This window comes from Leguminivora glycinivorella, chromosome 26 (genome assembly GCF_023078275.1).
Source record: "Leguminivora glycinivorella isolate SPB_JAAS2020 chromosome 26, LegGlyc_1.1, whole genome shotgun sequence".
Lineage (NCBI taxonomy): Eukaryota > Metazoa > Arthropoda > Insecta > Lepidoptera > Tortricidae > Leguminivora > Leguminivora glycinivorella.
Window position 1 is genome coordinate 8,106,779 of NC_062996.1, and position 21,727 is coordinate 8,128,505.

The window sequence follows — 21,727 nt, forward strand, 5'->3', positions numbered from 1 at the left end:
CTGTCCCTGTCCCTGTCCCTGTCCCTGTCCCTGTCCCTGTCCCTGTCCCTGTCCCTGTCCCTGTCCCTGTCCCTGTCCCTGTCCCTGTCCCTGTCCCTGTCCCTGTCCCTGTCCCTGTCCCTGTCCCTGTCCCTGTCCCTGTCCCTGTCCCTGTCCCTGTCCCTGTCCCTGTCCCTGTCCCTGTCCCTGTCCCTGTCCCTGTCCCTGTCCCTGTCCCTGTCCCTGTCCCTGTCCCTGTCCCTGTCCCTGTCCCTGTCCCTGTCCTTGCCCCTGTCAAATTATCATGCTAGGAGGTGAACATTGAAAAATCCTTTCTTAGTGCTCCTCTACACTATATAAGGAACCTACGTGGCAAATTTGAAATCTCTTGAACCAGAAGTAAAGATAAAAGGTAAAGCTATACTTATGGCTATTTTGGATATTTTAATCCCATCGCACAACAACAGGGGAGAAAATTTCTTTTCCGACTCATTAAATTTTAAAATCGTTGTATTTATCATGATCAGCGACCCGATAAACCATAAAAACGATACCCATATTGTGTTTTTGACTTTACCCCCTTTGCACCCTTTTAGGGGTCAAATTTTCAAAAAACCAGAAACATGTATTTAGTCATATGTCTTTAGGAATCCCCTTGTGCAGTTTCGAATAAAATAGTCAAACTAATCTTGTTTTCCGATACAAACTTTGAACCCCCATTTCACCCTTTTAAGAGGAGAATTTTGAAAAATCCTTTCTTAGTGCTCCTCTACGCCATATAAGGAACGTATGTGCTAAATTTGAAATCTCTAGGACCAGCGGTTTCGGCTGTGTGTTGATATGTCAGACAGTCAGTATCCCTATCCCTAACCCTATCCCGTTCCTGTCCCTGTCCCTGTCCCTGTCCCTGTCCCTGTCCCTGTCCCTGTCCCTGTCCCTGTCCCTGTCCCTGTCCCTGTCCCTGTCCCTGTCCCTGTCCCTGTCCCTGTCCCTGTCCCTGTCCCTGTCCCTGTCCCTGTCCCTGTCCCTGTCCCTGTCCCTGTCCCTGTCCCTGTCCCTGTCCCTGTCCCTGTCCCTGTCCCTGTCCCTGTCCCTGTCCCTGTCCCTGTCCCTGTCCCTGTCCCTGTCCCTGTCCCTGTCCCTGTCCCTGTCCCTGTCCCTGTCCCTGTCCCTGTCCCTGTCCCTGTCCCTGTCCCTGTCCCTGTCCCTGTCCCTGTCCCTGTCCCTGTCCCTGTCCCTGTCCCTGTCCTTGCCCCTGTCAAATTATCATGCTAGGAGGTGAACATTGAAAAATCCTTTCTTAGTGCTCCTCTACACTATATAAGGAACCTACGTGGCAAATTTGAAATCTCTTGAACCAGAAGTAAAGATAAAAGGTAAAGCTATACTTATGGCTATTTTGGATATTTTAATCCCATCGCACAACAACAGGGGAGAAAATTTCTTTTCCGACTCATTAAATTTTAAAATCGTTGTATTTATCATGATCAGCGACCCGATAAACCATAAAAACGATACCCATATTGTGTTTTTGACTTTACCCCCTTTGCACCCTTTTAGGGGTCAAATTTTCAAAAAACCAGAAACATGTATTTAGTCATATGTCTTTAGGAATCCCCTTGTGCAGTTTCGAATAAAATAGTCAAACTAATCTTGTTTTCCGATACAAACTTTGAACCCCCATTTCACCCTTTTAAGAGGAGAATTTTGAAAAATCCTTTCTTAGTGCTCCTCTACGCCATATAAGGAACGTATGTGCTAAATTTGAAATCTCTAGGACCAGCGGTTTCGGCTGTGTGTTGATATGTCAGACAGTCAGTCAATATCTTCTTTTAATTTTTTTGATATCCCTTAATTTGGCAGAGTCCGGTGGGACGGACAGGTGATAAAAAAAAATATTTCGCTTTTTAGGTAGAATTTTATTTAATTTAACATATGGAAAGAGACTCTTTTATGATACATGCTTTGTATAAAAATACTATTTGACCACTGTCAACACTCGTTTGACAGTTACTCGTCAAGATGGCACCGCATCAGAAGTCAACTGTTTTTAGCAAAATATGTATGCGTTTTTCTTTTGGTTTTTGTAAGAACAGGGTATTTCTGTTGTATAAATAATAAAATATATTACATAATAGTTGCAAGTGGTTATGTTTTCAATTAATTTCTCAATTTCTAATACTCATAATCATCATCTAAACAAGTTGTCCGCCGCACCGGACAGTGCCAAATATATACTAAATACGATTTGTCCGCCGTGGCGGACTATGCCAATGTTGCGGTGACACGTGTTGTAACAAATTATTATATTGTTTTGTTTATTATTTTGATTTTCTTGTTTTGGTGGCCTGCTTTTATGCTTAGATTTTTTATTTAATCCAACAGCGTGTGGTGCTGGAACAAGCAGTTAAAATTTTGGCACTTTTAGGTATACGTAGTGCGCGGATATCGTGAATGTTACATGTCGCGCGAGGGGCAATAAACATTAAAGAAAACCGGGTAGATCAAAATTTATAATTTCTTTGTCTGCCCCGAACATTGATATAATTAATTTCAGGTAGTTTTGTGTTATTTACATCTTCGACGACATTTTGCTGGGACATAACTGTCACATCAGTCTGTCGTGATCACGGCCTGCGCAACCTGGCCAAAAAGTCGGAAAAAAGTTAAAATAATGATATTTGACTATAAATATGTGTCAGTTTGATTTTCATACAAAATTATTATATTTGTTAATTTTTAAAATAAATATATGTTAAGAAATACTTGTTTATTTTAAATGACCGTATGTTTGGCAGTGTCCGCCTCAGCGGACATATTAATTTATCCCAATATTTGGCAGAGTCCGCTGTGGCGGACATATTTTTTTTCCAAAACTAATAAATCTAGATTTTTTTAAATATTTTTCGGACGCTTTAAAAACACCTGTTATTCAATATATGAAGTAAAATCGGAAAATTTTTGTCACCAGAGTCTCTGCCAAATTAAGGGTTAAACCCCATTGCACCACAACAGGGGAGAAGGTATTTCAATTCCGCCTCATTAAATTTTAAAAACGTTGTATTTATCGTGATCAGCGACCCGGCGAACCATAAAAACGATACCCATATCGATTTTTTGACTTTATCATCCCCTTTTCACCCTTTTAGGGGTTAAATTTTCAAAAAACCTGAAACACGTATTCAGTCATATGTCTTAAGGAATCCTCCTGTGAAGTTTCGAATAAAATAGTCAAACTAATCTTGTTTCCCCATACAAACTTTGAACCCCCATTTGACCCCCTTAGGAGGTGAATTTTCGAAAATCCTTTCTTAGTGCTCCTCTACACTATATAAGGAACCTACGTGCCAAATCTGAAATCTCTAGGACCAGCGGTTTCGGCTGTGCGTTGATATGTCAGTCAGTCTGATTTTATCATTGCAATTCCATGTAATGATTTTTTTTTTACAAAATATGTAAGTAATAGAAGATTCGCAACGTTTTAGCTGACAATACTTTTTTTAGGCGTTAGTAATTAATATTACGAGTGAGTCACTTGTCATTTATTTATCTCTTTTCTTAAGCTAGGTTTTTTACAATATGAGTATAAAAGTAAAATAAATAAACACTTACAAAACAATATAAAAACATATAAACATATTATAAAAAACCTAACCTAGGGTGCCGCCAGCAGCGGGGCAGGGCCCAAGCTGCCGGTGGTTAGGGCTGCAGAGAGAGGAACCGTCGAACTATCCGCGCTGTGTCCAAGATCACCGCCTTCTGCATCTGGCCCTTGATCCAGCCACCTAGCGAGAGTCTCTTAAGATGTTGGTCGAGACTCTTCGCTATGAGATCGTTCGCTGAAACGACTAAGTATCGGAACAATGATCGTTTAGTCACTTAATTATTAGGGGCCTACCGTTCATCTTGTGTTCATTAACCACAATTATTGTACCTACAGCTTAAAGATAACAATTTTGTCACTAACTCTTATCTGTGAAAAAGTTATTAATAACCACGAAATTAAAATTTAGAAAAAAACCCCACATAGTAGACCGATTTTCATGAAATATAGCTAAGAACACTCCCGACTAACTCAGCTTTCAGATAAAAGAAATCAGACAGACACACACACACAGACAGACAGACAGACAAACAGACAGACAGACACGTCAAACTTATAACATACCGTCGTTTTTGCGTCGGGGGTTAAAAAAATCACTCTCTACCTTTCATCTCGTTCCGTACTCGCAAAATACATCACTTAAAACGATCTTTATATTTTATACAGAACCACACTACCATTAACAATAAAATACTTATAAATTCATAACCATAGTCAACAGCCGCCTTTTTTTCTCCACTCGTCATGCAGCCAGCAACTTTTTAAATCTCAATTGGAACGGAGTGCTTCTGTTATATTTTTTTATTGTTCGGATGCCGGGTAAAGTGGCCAGTATTTAATAAAAAGAGGATTATATTCACTATTTTAGTGACAGTTGGTTGACTAAACAAGTTTTTTTTTTGTACGTGTTAGGAATATTTCGAATTTATTTTTACTTAGTAGAGTAGAAAACTACAGTTTTGTAATACTTTTTAATACAAAAAAAATAGGATGGACACTGGATTTTTTCGATGTACTTTTCTGATAAGAATTAGTAGCTTTTACTTGCCGTATTAAATGATTTTAGAATATTACAATTCTAAAAATATGAAGTGATTTTAAGGACTGTGTAGGTACCTACTATATTTCTATCGAGCAAAAGTAAAAAAAATCGGGGTGGAAATCAACAATAGTTATTTGTTTTACAAGGGGCAAAGTAGTTATTTAACCGCACGTGCCAATAATATACCTGAGCAAGCGAAAGATTCCAATATTGAGCCGCGAGCGTAGCGAGTGGTTCAAAAAGTGGAATCTTGAGCGTTGCGAGGGTATCAAGGCACGAAGGTTAAACTTTGCCACAGAGTGAAACATACATTTTTTCACCACACCAACACGAACAAAATACTGACTATAAAACATCAAAATACATCAAATCCATCAATTTCTTCAATATTTATGATTAAAAAATTATCATTTTCTAGGTAAAATCTAGCAGCCAGATTACGACATCGAGTTAAAATTTGTATGAAATTACTTTGCCCCCTTGTGGATAAAATGCAATTTTGCTATCTGTTTTCGAATAGCAAAGAAAGCCTTTACCAGTTGGTGTGGTGAAATATATTTTTACTGTAAGTAGTTTAATACAAGAAGGTATCTAAATTAGGAAACGTAGTTTTTCAATCTAACCACAGAATATATAATAGTACAAGTACAGAAGGCCCACTGCTTTGATGTTCACGAAATGCCGCCTTTTTAAATACCTACAAAATTCTTACAAAGAAACGAGCTGCACGTGCGCGGCGTCCGGTGATAGGGTTACCTATGGATTAAAACGAATTAATACTCACATAAAATGTTATTCTATTATATTCAAGTCTTGGGTACTTTCTAGGTATATATACTGTATTTATATATTTTTGTTCAAGTTCCAACATCACAAGCCTTATTAAACTTTTCCGTGGGACTTAATCAGTAGTCGATCTGTGTAAAAATGTCCTATGGTATTTATTTTATTCAATATGTCTATTTAAGTAAGTATTATTAGCCATTCCACACGCGAACATCGCTAAAAAAAACTCGCGACGTAAAGTAACAATAGAAAGTGCGAACATGCATTCGGTGAGAACGCGCGCCACCCCTGAGTAGGCCGCGAACTCGCGGCCCCTAGGATGTACTTGTAGCGCGGCGATAGTATCGCGGAGTGAGCCGCCCCTGATCTAACCTGCACTTTAACCTATTTTTCAGTGCAGATGGTGCTTTTTTACACAGAGCGAGGTGGTTCATTTTTTTGTCTGATCAAAACATCAAACGGCCATCTGTACTGAAAACGTCGTCCGATACACGTGCAAAAAGAAAATTCGTAACTCGTGTCGATTTAAAACACTCCCTCCGGTCGTGTTTTAATTTATCGCCACTCGTTTCGAACTTCCCCTTTTTCGCCCTTGTATCACAATGTACTGCCATTTTACCCCAATGCACCAAACTTAACTACAAGTGATCTGAACCATTGAAAACTTCCACATGTACATAAATGTACACTGTGTACAGTTGTACACACTTATACACACATACATGTACTCCGTTGCAAGTGCCCGAAGCTCGAAAGCGTTTGATTGGCAGTACACTGGGACGCACAAGTGATACAATTACGGGCCAATCACGACGACAGATTGCATTAGGGTACTGTCGCGTACACATGGCGTTCTGTCCTACACTCATTAGCAATTAAATGGGGATGTCTTCTATGGGCTATATCTAATTTTTAGTATGTGTAGATTTGCTTGACCGTGAAGGTATTTTGATTTAGGGGAGATACTCTTTGTCACTTTGTGTAATTAGAATATTTGAACAGTCAAAAGTATTTAGAAAATGAAATGGCAGTGTTATACGAAACGAAACTTCCTGCAACTATCAAATACTTTTTTTATTGAGTTGGTGCATAAGTTCTTGGACACCTAAACACATTTACTAAAAATAATTGTATTTTCCCCTCACTAGCTCGGAAACACGTGTTTTGTACTTCAATACCAGCGGGTAAAAACGCATTTTATCCACTAGTGGATAAAGTAATTTGACCTTGAATAAAGTCATTTTTACTGCTTTAAAAGTGATAAAAATGAGTGAATCTTGTGATGACGATATTTTACCACCTGTGGGACTACTGGAAGCAGTGATAAATCTCGCTATAGTGAGGGGAAAAGTTTTGTGTTACACTCGGGGGGTGCAAATGTATTTTACTTCTCGTGTGTTTAAAAATTTGCAAGTTCAGGATTCTATTCTCGAACCATTCGCTTCGCTCGTGGTTCAAGTATAGAATCCTTTCGCTTGCTTGTTTTTCAATTTCACACTCGGCGTTAAAATACAACTTTGCACTCTTGTATAACAAATAACTATTCCACCCTGGGTGGCTAGCCGAATGGCACAATCGCTCACGAAACGCTCACGAAACGAAGCGCTAGTAGATATCTATCTCTATCGCGCTTGCGTATTGGCGCGACAGAGCCAGCGCCAATACGCAAGCGCGATAGAGATAGATATCTACTAGCGCTTCGTTTCGTGAGCGTTTCGTGAGCGATTGTGGCATTCGGCTAGCCACCCTGGCCCCGTAGCCGAATGGCATTTCTCCGACGCCAAACGAAAGCGATACGCCGCTGGCTCTGTCGCGCCAATACGCAAGCGCGATAGAGATAGATATCTACTAGCGCTTCGTTTCGTGAGCGTTTCGTGAGCGATTGTGCCATTCGGCTAGCCACCCTGTACTGTTAAACAGTTTGCAAGCGATTGTAGGCGCGTGGCGGCTGTCCGTCTCACTTAACTCCCTCCGGCCGATTCAGTATCTACTCATTCACATATCGCACACATTTTCACCATTCAGGGAATGTAAATAATAGCCAGAGATACTTACTTACTACTACTTGCTTTGTTGGCGCGACGACCCAAAGAGAGTCTTGGCCTCCAACACAAGAGCACGCCACTTTTCGCGGTCCAGAGCGACCTCTCGCCAGCCCTCGTTAACGCCGAGTTCACGGAGATCTGCTTCCACTCTATCTGCCCATCTATTTAGGATGGCCAGCGGGACGGCGTTCAGTTGGACAACCCAGATAGGCTCTCTTGACTGCCCGATCCTCACCCATCCAGCGGAGACGATGTGCCTTGGTCTCACCTATTATATTCGGTTCGGCTATAAGATGTTCAATTTCGGCATTTCGATTCTCCAACTACCATCGTCTCTTTTCACGGGTCCCAGAATCTTCCTGAACACCTTACGTTATGTTACTAGGAGGCTGTTTTCCTCCTTGAGTGTTAGTGTCCAAGCCTCACACCCATACATTAAAATAGGGCGGATCACGGTCTTATAGATCCGTAGTTTTGTTGTCTACTAAGAAGCTCCAGAAAGATATCAGAGATCGATTTTCGAATAAGAATCATCCTAATAATAATACGTGAAAATCGCATAAAATGTGTAGTATTGAATTCATTTCCTACATACGCGATACACATTGTTAACCCCCGAAGCAAAAACGACGGGGTGTTATAAGTTTGATGTGTCTGTCTGTCTGTCTGTGGCATCGTAGCTCCCGAACGGATGAACCGATTTGGATTTAGTTTTTATTTGTCTGTAAGCTTAGTTAGTCGGGAGTGTTCTTAGTCATGTTTCATGAAAATCGGTCTACTATGTCGCGGTCGGGGGTTTTTTCAAAATTTTAATTTTGTGGTTATTTTATAATACATATCGTCACTACTTTTAAAAAATCTCGTATCTCACGCTGTTCCTCAAAGTTAAAACGCAGTAAGTCTATATGTATTCCATACATACTTACTACAATTTTCTTTTCATTGACAGACGAAGATACAAGTTTTCTTTAAAGTAGTGACGATATTACCTATTGTATAACCACAAAATTAGAATTTTTAAAAAACCCCCGACCGCGACATAGTAGACCGATTTTCATGAAACATGGCTAACACTCCCGACTTCAAAAAATTCAAAAAAAAATTCAAAATTCAAAATTATTTATTTTCAGCAAAGTAGACATGCGTAGGGGCCGAATCCTCCTTTTAAGTTTAAAACTTGTATTAGGAGGTATTCGCTCTTTCATACAGGGTTATCTTCAGCGCTTAAAATAACTTACTCAGCTTTCAAACAAAAAAAACTAAATCGAAATCTGTTCATCCGTTCGGGAGCTACGATGCCACAGACATACACCCACACTTAGACAGACAGACACACACACAGACAGACACGTCAAACTTATAACACTCCGTCGTTTTGGCGTCGGGGGTTAAAAACTAGGATTTATATTTTTCAGTTACAAGTATCTAGGTACCTACACATCTTCGTCCACCTCCTATAGAGTGGCAGTCTTGTATATTTGGTTCGCGATACGAGTCACCAGTGTTTGGGGTGCGAGGAGCGGGCGGGGAATGTGTTAAGCGCGCTGTGATTGGCCGTTTCAAGGACGGCGGGCAGTCGCGCCAGATGAAAAGGGACAGAAGTATGACTGTCCCTCTACTGACGCGTAAGTGGCCAATGTAAGTTGACCTATGCCGGCTCTGAATAAATTATAAATATGACTTATTTGTGGAATGTAATGCCGTCTGTTTTTAAATTTGAGCTTCTTGTTACCTTTCCACACCATTTCACACTACAGGTGGACATCTTTAAGGCATCAAAATACCCTTTTCCAATTTTTTTGTGCGAAAAACACGCGCTGCTTTCGGGTCTGTTACTTGGTCGATACTGATCGGGCACGGCGAGCGCCCGCGCTTATATCAGTGCAAATACTAGGAAGGCTGGCGACCGCGAGTCGTCTTGTAATAGATGTCTATAGGAGGTTCTCTGTGTTCGTCCATGAAGCAATACGCGATATTTTTAAATCGTGCGCCGGTGATCTGCTGCACCCGAGCTTCGAACCCGCACTTAACTTATCGCGAGACGTAATGGTGACCGAGGTGACCACGATTTCAATCGGCATCGGACTGTCCACTTTTTTTGAAATGAAATGAAATTAAATATTTTATATTTTATTGTGTGTTGAGTTTAGGTTACAATGGTTGCAGGTCTAATAGCTCATAATGTTATCCTCCAAACCCTACCACGCTGGAATACACAAATTAAGTCCACTATCTACTAACTCCACTATCTACTACTTACTCAACTAAAAATTAAAATTATCATTATACACCTATTAGATTAGATTAGATTAGATTTCTTTATTTCATGATAAAAATTACACTATAAATTTGTTACATGCCAAAGTTATGTTTATCTTCTCATCATGATCGTCGAAAATTACATTATAAATTGAAAATAATAAAATGAATATTTTCTCCCAATAAGGATCGTCATTTACAAATAGAAATACACAAAACACAATAAAATTAAGAATTATATTAAGTCCTTATTCTAAATAATCAGTATCATTGTCATTAAAAAATCATTTAAACTATAATAACATTTATTTATCAGCCACTGCTTAGTCATTTTTCGAAATCTGCTGAGATTCTTTAGTCTTTAAACTAGTTTAAACCTATCTGGTAGCGTATTATTTTCCAAAAATTTTTCAAGTAGGTACCCTAATCTGTGAACGACAACTCGATCCTCTTTGCAAATATAACCTTATACTGTTTGAATTAATAATGATCGTGATATATTGGTGATTGAGTGTGTCAGGGATAAAACTAAAGAAACTTCACATGCACTCATTCTTAAACTACACTTTCAAATTTGATGTTATATGACTTGTATGAAATACATATACAGCGCGTAAACCTAATAAGGGCGATAAATGAAACCAAGCATATAATTCAATATTGTTATCATTAATTAAGAAGTGTTTTTGAGTTACTTTTAATTTTCACCCCATAATGAATTTTTGAAAAATTTCCCAGCAGCAATGTACTGTAAACGTGGTTGCGATGACAATCAATGACAACTGTCAACGCGCGGTTAACGCGAGTGTGTTTGCATTACGTTGCGGGCTGAATTATTTTGTATGGATAAAAAAAAATTTAAATTTTAAGTAAAAGTTATCCATAATTTTAGAACAAAACGGGACTTAATCGCGTAAACACTTACATTTATATTAGGCCCGACGTTTCGAACATCACATTATGTTCGTGGTCACGGGTAGACTGGCGAGGAATTGCATCAACATCTTCTAGCCGCGCGAGTTTCTCGAACTACCCGCACTTGTTCTTGATTATTCACTTTTGCGCTAGGGTTGTCACTTTGCCTACACACAACACTCACGACATCAGCCGGTGTGTGGGAGTGTTTACGCGATTAAGTCCCGTTTTGTTCTAAAATTAAAAGTTATCCAATTCCATTTTTTATGTCCTGTACTCACCACCGTTAAGAGGTTCGCCCATATTAGGTTTACACCCTGTATATCTGCCGCCGACACTTTCACGCATCGTTTCGTAAATATTCTATTTTTTAACCCCCGACGCAAAAACGACGAGGTGTTATAAGTTTGTCGTGTCTGTCTGTGGAATCGTAGCTCCCGAACGGATACCGATTAAGATTTAGTTTTTTTTTGTTTGAAAGCTGAGTTAGTCGGGAGTGTTCTTAGCAAATGTATCATGAAAATCAGTGGACCGATTTTCATGCCAGGTTTTTTTTTTTTTCAAAATTTGAATTTTGTGGGTCATTATTTCGAAAGCTGTCTGTACTAAACCGATGTGAAATCGTAAATTATCTACGATAAATATTTTTATTTTTTATTATTTTATTATTTATTTATTGGAAAACCAACAGCACATGAAACATGTTAACAGAAACAATAGAAACAAGAGGCCAATTACAGGTTCTCACCGATAGAAATCTTATAGAAATTAACTTCACTAGGTATTAGGTATTACAAGTAGGTATACAAATATGCTTAGACTAGACAAGTACATAAATCTAGTGTTAATACAGATGCGAAACAAAAGAAAAAACCGGGAAGATTAAAAAGAAGAAAAATCATCAAGCATACGAAATAGAAAAGAAAACAAAAAATAAAAATTAAAAGGCAAGCTCACATAAAGAATTTAAGAGTTAAATTACGCCGTATAGCCTGGGTATTTGCATTAAATACGTCAATATCGTGCTCTCTAGATAGCCTGTTAAGTGTTCTAGCTGCGCGAACGAGGAAACTGTTACGTCTGTAGTTCGAGGACGCAAAGGGAATCGAAATAGGTGGATTGTACCTTTTAACCCTATTGGGAGTGTTGAACATAATACTACCAAGCAGATCAGGGCAATCAACGCTGCCGCTAGTGATTTTTAGGAAATAAGTAGTGTCAGCGATTTCCCGACGGTGATACAAAGGCAACATATGGTGTTTTTTGCATACACTAACATACTGAGATGAGTTATAAGGAGTACTTAATTTAAAACATAAAAACTTAATAAATTTTCTCTGTATCCGCTCGATCCTGTCTATATAAATATTGTAACAGGGGTTCCAGACCTGGGATGCGTACTCAAGTTTGCTTCGTACGAATGAACAATATAGGATTTTCAACGTCTTAGCTTGTTTAAATTCAGAAGAGCTGCGCATTATGAACCCAAGGGACTTGGTAGCGCTCTTCACGATGCTGTCCACGTGAGAATCAAATAGTAACTTAGAATCATGAACTACGCCTAGATCCTTTAGGAAAGATACTCTCAATAAATTTTGATTATTTAAGGCATAAACAGACATAATCAATGATCGCTGACGAGAGAAAGTAACTACATGACATTTGGAAGGGTTAAGATCTAATTTGTTATCTCTACAATATATACCAAGACGGTCAAGATCGGTTTGAACAAGAGCCACTTCCCGAACTGATTTAATCTCAGCAATAATTTTCATATCGTCAGCGAAACAAAGCAACTTAGAAAACCTAAAGCATACAGAGATGTCATCGACAAATATGTTGAAGAGCAAGGGACCGAGCAAAGATCCTTGTGGAACACCACTTGGAACATTTACCCAACCAGAAACGTAGTTACTCACAACGACTGCTTGGGATCGGTTGTCAATATACGAAGAAAACCACCTCAACAGGTCGCCACTTATACCTATGCGTTGAAGTTTGACAATAAGTAACCTGTGGTCAATACGATCAAACGCTTTACTGTAATCAGTGTAAATGACATCAACCTGATTACCATCGTCCATTGCCCTTGTAACAAAATCGTTTAACAACACTAGGTTAGATACTGTCGATTTGCGTTGCATAAAACCATGTTGATTTTGGTTCAGAGAGTGTTTAATAGCATCATAAACTTGTGCGTATACTATTTTTTCCAAAACTTTTGATAAGATACACAGTTTGGATATAGGTCTATAATTAATTATTTCTAACTTAGACCCTTTTTTGTGCACAGGGGTAATGAATGCGGACTTCCAAATATTCGGAACAACACACTCGCTCAGTGACCGCTTAAACAGTAACTCAATAGGCTTCAATAGTCCTTTAGCGCAGTTTATTAAAAACAGAGCCGGAAGTTCATCAGGACCAGCTGATTTAGAAGGATCAAGATTAAGAAGTAATCGGAAAAGTAAATCAGGATTTACTTCGATATTAAATATTTCGGCTGGTGAGTTAGAATCACTACTAAACGATATTGTGTCTGAACCACTATTGGGCGCGGAAAAGGTTTTGAAGAAGTAGTCAGAGAATGCATTGCAAATATCTGTACCACTTGAAATGACTATGTCACCGTATTTTAAAGAACTAGGTATACCGTGAGAACTACTACGCGACTTAATGTAGGTCCAGAACTGCTTAGGATTGCGAGTAATATTACATTCAATTCGGTGCATATATGACAGATAACATTCCCGCTCGAGTCTTTTAACACGGTCTCTTAAAATACAAAAAGAGTTATAATCTGACTTATTGTTATAAATTTTATACTTTTTCAAATACTTATTTTTTTCCTTAATAACCTTTATTAAAGCAGCTGAGTACCATGGAGGAAAAGCGCTCGCGCTTAAGACCTTATGGGGAATATACTTATCTCTTAGTCTTTTGAAAGTAGAATAAAAAAACTCAACGCACTGGTCAAGCGATCGCCACGAGAATTCGTTAATCCAGTTAACCAGAAGTAACTCATTATTAATAGATATATAATCACCCTTATTGAAATAATATTTAAAGCGCGATGCCGGTCTAATAGATTTTAGCACAGAAAATTGCAATGAAATAATTAATGCTTCATGGTGAGGATCTATTGGTACTAGGGGATCAGAGCAATTCTCAACATACACGATATCGTTCGATAATATTAAATCTAAAGTTTTGTTGTAGCGATTTCGAACCCCATTATACTGGTTCAAGTTAAGCAAATTCAAATCGTCAATAAAACCGCGCTCTTCATGTGTTGTGTAGTTTGCGGGGGTTAAGTACGAATCATGGGTCAGCCATTCAATATTACTCATATTAAAATCCCCGGAAATTAGAAACTTGTCATTAGGGTGAATATTTTCCCAATCCCCCTGTATCTTAAAGTGTGGTGGCCGGAACGCATGATTTACTATGAACGTTTAATGGTGTATGCTTGCATAATATTATGTACATATAGTACGTTTGTTTTACTGTAATAAGCAATACTTAAGATTGTACTTTATACCGGGTTCGAAGCCGGTTTCTAATGGGGTGGCAACGCGCATGTGACACTCTTTGAGTTGCATGCGTCCATAGGTTACGGTGACCGCTTTCCATCAGGCGGACCGTATACTTGTTTGCCACCGTCGTAGTATAAAAAAGGGCATTTATTTGTTTGATGAGCACAGATATTTGTTCCTGAGTCATGGATGTTGTCTATGTATGTATATAAGTATTTATATATTCTATATATCGTTGTCTGAGTACCCACAACACAAGCCTTCTTGAGCTTACCATGGGCCTCAGTAAATCTGTGTAAGAATGTCCTATAATACCTATTTATTTATTTATTTATACATCGGTCAACCAAATCTTTGCACTAGAAAAGACTTGGTTGATCGTTTATACTTGCGCGTTGCCACACTTCGGACACTGACGATCAAATATACTCGTATGAAAGAGGCGCGTTCCTAGCACACAGTATAAGCTCGTGTAGGTGAACGCGTACTGGGTGGATTTCAACATACTCGAAATTTGCCTAATTTTGGTGGATTTTTTTAGTTTTGTAATTTTTGTTGAATTTATGTACTGATGTTACATAACATAACTAATTATTACCAATGTTATGTATCAATGATCTTTCATTATAATAAGTAGTTTAAGAGAAATTACGATTTCAATGACATGGTCGCCACCAAAATTGGACTACCCACAAAAATAAAAAATAAAATCAAAAATAAAGCCTTTTATTCATTTTTCTATTATTTTCTACTTGAAATAATAAACTTTTAAAATGTAATAAATACTATTCAAATAGAAACAAAAACGTTACTGCCCTCAATTTGTTCACCACCAAAATTTATGCAATTTTGGTGGAAAAAGTATTACGACCCACCAAAATTAGATATTTTTGTGTGGGGCGGACCAATCCAGCAAGGTATGACACTTGTGTCATGTCTAAATGCAGGAACGAACCTGAATGGTCATGTTACGAGTTTACGACACGTTTGTTCGTCTTGCTGCGTCTCGTTTAACCATAAAAATGATTTCAATACTTACCACCAAAATTGGTTCTTTCCCCCGGACAACTTTTGGTGCTCAGTTATAAGTGTCAAATTGTATAATAATATTGACTTATGTCATCTTAAAATATACTTAATGTAATAAAGAATGAAGTTATGGCAAGTTTTCTTTACAGCTGCGGATTTACTGGATTTACCATAGCAATAATCCGCTAAAAATAGGCTCTGGACGCTACACCAAAATTAGAATTTCGATGGAAAATTATTTTTAAATAAATATACATAACACTTGTAACAATTTGCAATGTTGCCGAAGGTAGTATTTTAGGATTGGTTTTCATAAAAAAAACCGGCCAAGAGCGTGTCGGGCCACGCTCAGTGTAGGGTTCCGTAGTTTTCCGTATTTTTCTCAAAAACTACTGAACCTATCAAGTTCAAAACAATTTTCCTAGAAAGTATTTATAAAGTTCTACTTTTGTGATTTTTTTCATATTTTTTAAACATATGGTTCAAAAGTTAGAGGGGGGGACGCACTTTTTTTCCTTTAGGAGCGATTATTTCCGAAAATATTAATATTATCAAAAAACGATCTTAAAAAACCCTTATTCATTTTTTAATACCTATCCAACAATATATCACACGTTGGGGTTGGAATGAAAAAATATATCAGCCCCCGCTTTACATGTAGGGGGGGTACCCTAATAAAACATTTTTTTCCATTTTTTATTTTTGCACTTTGTTGGCGTGATTGATATACATATTGGTACCAAATTTCAGCTTTCTAGTGCTAACAGTTACTGAGATTATCCGCGGACGGACGGACGGACGGACAGACAGACATGGCGAAACTATAAGGGTTCCTAGTTGACTACGGAACCCTAAAAATAAAAACCCGGAAATAATTAGCCCACACAATGATTATCAGCTCCGCCACAAAAAAATCACGCTGAGAAATTCACCCTACTATGCTTGTATGAGTGAAATATGACAGGTCGACTGTTCGCGTTTTTGACAGGCGGCAACTTTGAGGTAACCGAGAGGGGTGGGCGGCACTTTCAGCGGGGAGCTTATTATACTGTGGCGTTGCCGACCCTTTAGAAATCAGTACACTTCAAACCGTAGATCCACGGGAAAACCTCTCCAGGCCTTCTCCGAGGCATTTCTTCGACGCGAAACGAAAACGAAACGCCGCGAAAGGTAGTCTAGCTCTGTCGCGCCAATACGCAAGAGCAATAGAGATAGATATTTATACTAGCGTAGCGTTTCGTACCCAGGGAACTCATTGCTCTATGTTTTATTTCTTTGTTACAGCGCCACCATGACCTAGCCATGCGTCTGCTCTTGCTCCTAGCGCTGGCGTGCGCGCGCGTGCACGCGTGTCCCTGGGCGTGCGGCTGCCGGCCCGCCGCCGCCGACTGCGCGCACCGCTCGCTTCTGCACGTGCCGAAGAAGCTGCCTACAGACGCGCACAGACTGTGAGTAACTTACATACTTACAGCGCCATCTGTTGATCATAGACTAGTAACTTAAGTGCTTACAGTGACATCTACTGTGATATTGGGTAACTATAAAATAATTTACCGACATATGCTCATAGGCTATGAGTTACTATATCGATATAAATGAGTGACAGAGACAGTCACACTAATGCGTCGCATTCTGTCATATGCGCTTCGCGCATATATTAAAGAGTGACAGAGGTAGCACTATTGCGTCGCGCTCTAAGTGCCATATGCGGTTCGCGCATATATTAAAGAGTGACAGAGATATCACTATTGCGTCGCGCTCTAAGTGCCATATGCGGTTCGCGCATATATTAAAGAGTGACAGAGATATCACTATTGCGTCGCGCTCTAAGTGCCATATGCGCTTCGCGCATACATATATTAAAGAGTGACAGAGATAGCACTAATGCGTCACGCTCTGTCATATGCGCCTCGCGCATATATTCGTGACAGAGCCAGCACTAGCCCTGTGTCACCCATCTCACTCCCTCCTCGCTGGCGTGCGCGCGCGCGCACGCGTGTCCCTGGGCGTGCGGCTGCCGGCCCGCCGCCGCCGACTGCGCGCACCGCTCGCTGCTGCACGTGCCGAAGAAGCTGCCTACAGACGCGCACAGACTGTGAGTAACTTACAGCGCCATCTGTTGATCATAGACTAGTAACTTGCATACTTACAGCGACATCTGTTGATCATAGACTAGTAACTTAAGTTACAGCGACATCTATTGTGATATTGGGTAACTATAAAACATTCCTACATGACACCGTCTACAATTTTCGAAGAATTTGCCGACATATGCTCATAGGCTATGAGTTACTATATCGATGTAAATGAGTGACAGAGACAGTCACACTAATGCGTCGCACTCTAAGTGTCATATGCGCTTCGCGCATATATTAGTGAGTGACAGAGATAGCACTATGTGACTATTGCGTCGGGCCCTAAATTCCATATGCGCTTCGCGCATATATTAAAGAGTGACAGAGATAGCACTATTGTGTCGCGCTCTAAGTGCCATATGCGCTTCGCGCATATATTCGTGAGAAAGCCAGCACTAGCCCTGCGTCCCCCGTCTCCGTCCCTCCCCCCGGCGCGCGTGTGTCCCTGGGCGTGCGGCTGCCGGCCCGCCGCCGCCGACTGCGCGCACCGCTCGCTTCTACACGTGCCCAAGAAGCTGCCTGCAGACGCGCACAGACTGTGAGTACCATTTATATGCTGTCTATACAGCGCCATCTATTGCTCATAGATTGTAACACACAGCGTTATCAATTACTCATAGAGTGTGAGTAACATACAGCGCCATCTATTGCTCATGGGATATTAGTAACTTAGTACTTCAGCGACACGTATTGCTCAGTAAGAATCTTGCCACCGATGCACATATTACACTACCCTTACACGTAAAGTGGGGAGTGTGATATATTGTTGGATAGGTATTTAAAAATGAATAGGGGTTTACTAAAATCATTTTTTGATAATGCTCATGTTTTCGGAAATAATCGCTACTAAAGGAAAAAAAATGTGGCCCCCCTCTAACTTCTGAACCATAAGTTTAAAAAAATATGAAAACAATGACAAAAGTAGAACTTTATAAAGACTTTTTAGGGAAATTATTTTGAACTTGATAGGTTGAACACTTTTTGAAAGACCCTACACTGAGCGTGGCCCGCCCGTCATCGAATTTCCCCTACATTTTACTAACAATATGGACTGGGACGAATCGCCTTCCCTACAAGTAACTTTAACAAACTTCAGTTTAGTTCCGTTAACCAATAACATACAGTATAACAATAACTATAAAAATAACCGCAAATTTGAATTTACCACGAATTGCCAGCGATTTGCACAAACACGGTCGCGGGGCCCTACAATGCGTGAATAGAATAGTGATGGGACATGTTGGCATCGAAACCACAGTCGAAACCCATTCAGCTATTTAGCGGAGTCTCTCTTCTTTACATCTTGTTACGCTCTGCTGGGGTGTAGGGCTCGAATTCAGCAATTCCCGTTAAGTTTGTACATTTGGATCACGTCTCCGATTTGGATAAAAATTGGTAGGCTGATAGAGTCCATGATGCTGAGCAAGATCCAATAGGTTTCCCAAAATGTCCTATGTTGATTGTATGAAACTTTTTTGTTACCCAAAATGTATAGAAATCTGGTAACAAAAAAGGAAGGTTTCATACAAACTAGTGGATCTTGATCAGCATCATGGACTCTATCAGCCAACCAATTTTTATCAAAATCGGAGACGTGATCCAAATGTACAAACTAAACGGGAATTAAAACCGAAATAAATTACACATATGAAAGAAAAAGTGACCAAGGCCTCCAGTGCCTGAGGCTGGAAGCGAACCAGCGTACTGACCGTACCCTGCAATCGTGGCAGATGCCTGTTTCAGGCACTGGAGGCCTTGGTCACTTTTTCTTTCATATGTGTAATTTATTTCGGTTTTAATTTATATATATATAGTGGTGTGACTACTTTAAGATAGCACAAGTTGAAATATTTTCAATAGAATATAATTTGACTTGTGTTAATTAGAATTAAACGGGAATTGGAGTTTTGAATGATTCACGGTTATTTTCATTAGACTTATACTGACCGGGATATAGACCGTGATTACCTTTTTGATTTTTGTCGAGCTCCCGATATTTCGACGCAGTTGCATGCATCATGATCACGGAAAACTGACGAAGGCGGGTGGATGTTAAAGTTGCATAGACAGCGCGTGATCTACCCTCCTTTGCGCGCGTCGGCTGCGTTCACTTTCAGCGTTACCACTGGTCGCATTCACACTCGATGGTCTGTCCAAACACACTACACTCACAGTGTCACTACGTTTGTTCAATTCTGACTTCACCGGTTTTTTTACACAAACAAATCACTGGATTCCATACATTAGATAGTTTGAAGCCATCCTCACGATTGAAATTTTCAAATCAAAAAGGTAATCAGTGTAATCACGGTCTATATCCTGGTCAATATAAGTCTAATAAACGGGAATTGCTTAATTATATCTCCATTTACTCCGTCTTGGGCAGTTTGGGTGACCTCCTTCCATCGCAACCCTAACACCCTGAGCTTTAGCTGAGCTGAGAGTTAACGAAGTATGATATTAAAACTAAATTCATTACTTACTAGTACTACTAGTGAGCCGTATACATCATGAAAATGAGGGACCATTTTGAAAAAATCCAAATTTGAAACCGGATAAACATATCCCTATCTAAAATTATACACAGAAAGACTAGAATCGATTGTGTAGATTGAAGATGTGATCTGTAGATGAACAAATATCAAGCGAAAACCCTCGCTCTCGCTAGCTTAGTAGGTATTATAATTTAATCATAAATAATAATAAATAAATAAATATTGTAGGACATTCTTACACAGATTGACTGAGGCCCACGGTAAGCTCAAGAAGGCTTGTGTTGTGGGTACTCAGCAACGATATATATAATATATAAATACTTATATAGTACATAGAAAACATCCATGACTCAGGAACAAATATCTGTGCTCATCACACAAATAAATGCCCTTACCGGGATTCGAACCCGGGACCGCGGCGTAGCAGGCAGGGTCACTACCGACTGCGCCAGACCGGTCGTAATCATAAACACGGTTGCGGGGCCCCACAATGCGTGAATACTATGAATAGGATAGAGATGAGAAACGGTGAGACCAAAACCCGTTCCGCTAAAAATCTGATGATATGTATAATATTTGGAAACTACAGTAGGCCTAGCACATGATTGCCGCGAGAGTATGTTGCCGCGAGATAAATAACACGTCTTCTTCTAACTGTATTAATGACATAAGGACGGGTAGTCTATCTCGCGGTGACATACTCTCGCGGTAATCATGTGCTAACCCTGCAGAAGTTAATTAATTTTGGCATCAAATAGTTACGTATGTAAACTATTAAAAACTAGCTTTTTCCCGCTTCGCTCGCGTTAGAAAGAGACAAATAGTAGCCTATGTCACTCTCCATCCCTTCAACTATCTCCACATAAAAAATCACGTCAATTCGTCGCTCCGTTTTGCCGTGAAAGGCGGACAAACAAACAGACACACAACTTTCCAATTTATAATATTAGGATGCATCGACACTTCCCATCAATGAGAGGTCAAATGATTTACCTGATTCTCTTAAAAAAAAAAAAAAAAATATTGGGGACACCTTACACGGATCAACTTAGCCCCAAACTAAGCAAAGCTTGTACTATGGGTGCTAAGCGACGATATACATACTTAAATAGATAAATACATACTTAAATACAAAGAAAACGTCCATGACTCAGGAACAAATATCTGTGTTCATCACACAAATAAATGCCCTTACCGGGATTCGAACCCAGGACCGCGGCTTAGCAGGCAGGGTCATTACCGACTGAGCCAGACCGGTCGTCAATGTGGTTAAATCACCGATACCGGTTTTGATAATTTCCCATCCCTACCCCTGAAAGGCGTGAAGCCCTATAAAATAACTATACACTTTACCATCTTTACTCTGCGGTCCCCAAACGTGAAAACTCCATTTTCCCAATAAAATTTGCGCGGCAGTGGCGCCCTCTCGGCCGCAAACGTAAGTTGGTCTTGTGAGTTGTGGTTATACTTTTCCATTTTCAAACGCTGGTGTATTAGGTTTGGGTGGGGGTAGAGTAGGGTACGGATAGAGGGCGCTAGTTTGTATGGACTTTTGTATGTATGAAAAAATGTTTTAGTCAATAAATGTAGATAAGTCGTACCTAATCAATTAGTGCAATTACTGGCCACTCGTCTTTTTTGACCTCCTTTAAATGCCTGTTGCACAAAATACTATTCAATACACATAAAATAAACTGTTTTTCTACAATAACTTAACTTACTTTTGACTAAAACTATCCTACGTGCTTCTATTACATCTCATGAGAATAGTTGTTTGCTTTCGCTTTGACAACTATTCTCAAGATTTGGCGTAGACACTAGTTTTACGAAAGCGACTGCCATCTGACCTTCCAACCCGAAGGGTAACTAGGCCTTATTGGAATGTCCGGTTTCCTCACGATG

At 39.6% G+C, this 21,727-nt stretch overlaps 1 protein-coding gene across 1 annotated transcript in view; it reads left to right on the top strand.

Annotated features, from left to right (window-relative positions):
* Positions 1 to 21,727, top strand: part of LOC125239966 (protein slit) — a 298,636-nt gene that overhangs the window by 138,947 nt on the left and 137,962 nt on the right. The window contains exon 2 of the mRNA XM_048147759.1: positions 16,480 to 16,643. Within this exon, the coding sequence (XP_048003716.1) occupies positions 16,498 to 16,643 (146 nt within the window). The 5' untranslated portion in view covers positions 16,480 to 16,497. The remainder of the gene's footprint in view (positions 1 to 16,479; positions 16,644 to 21,727) is intronic.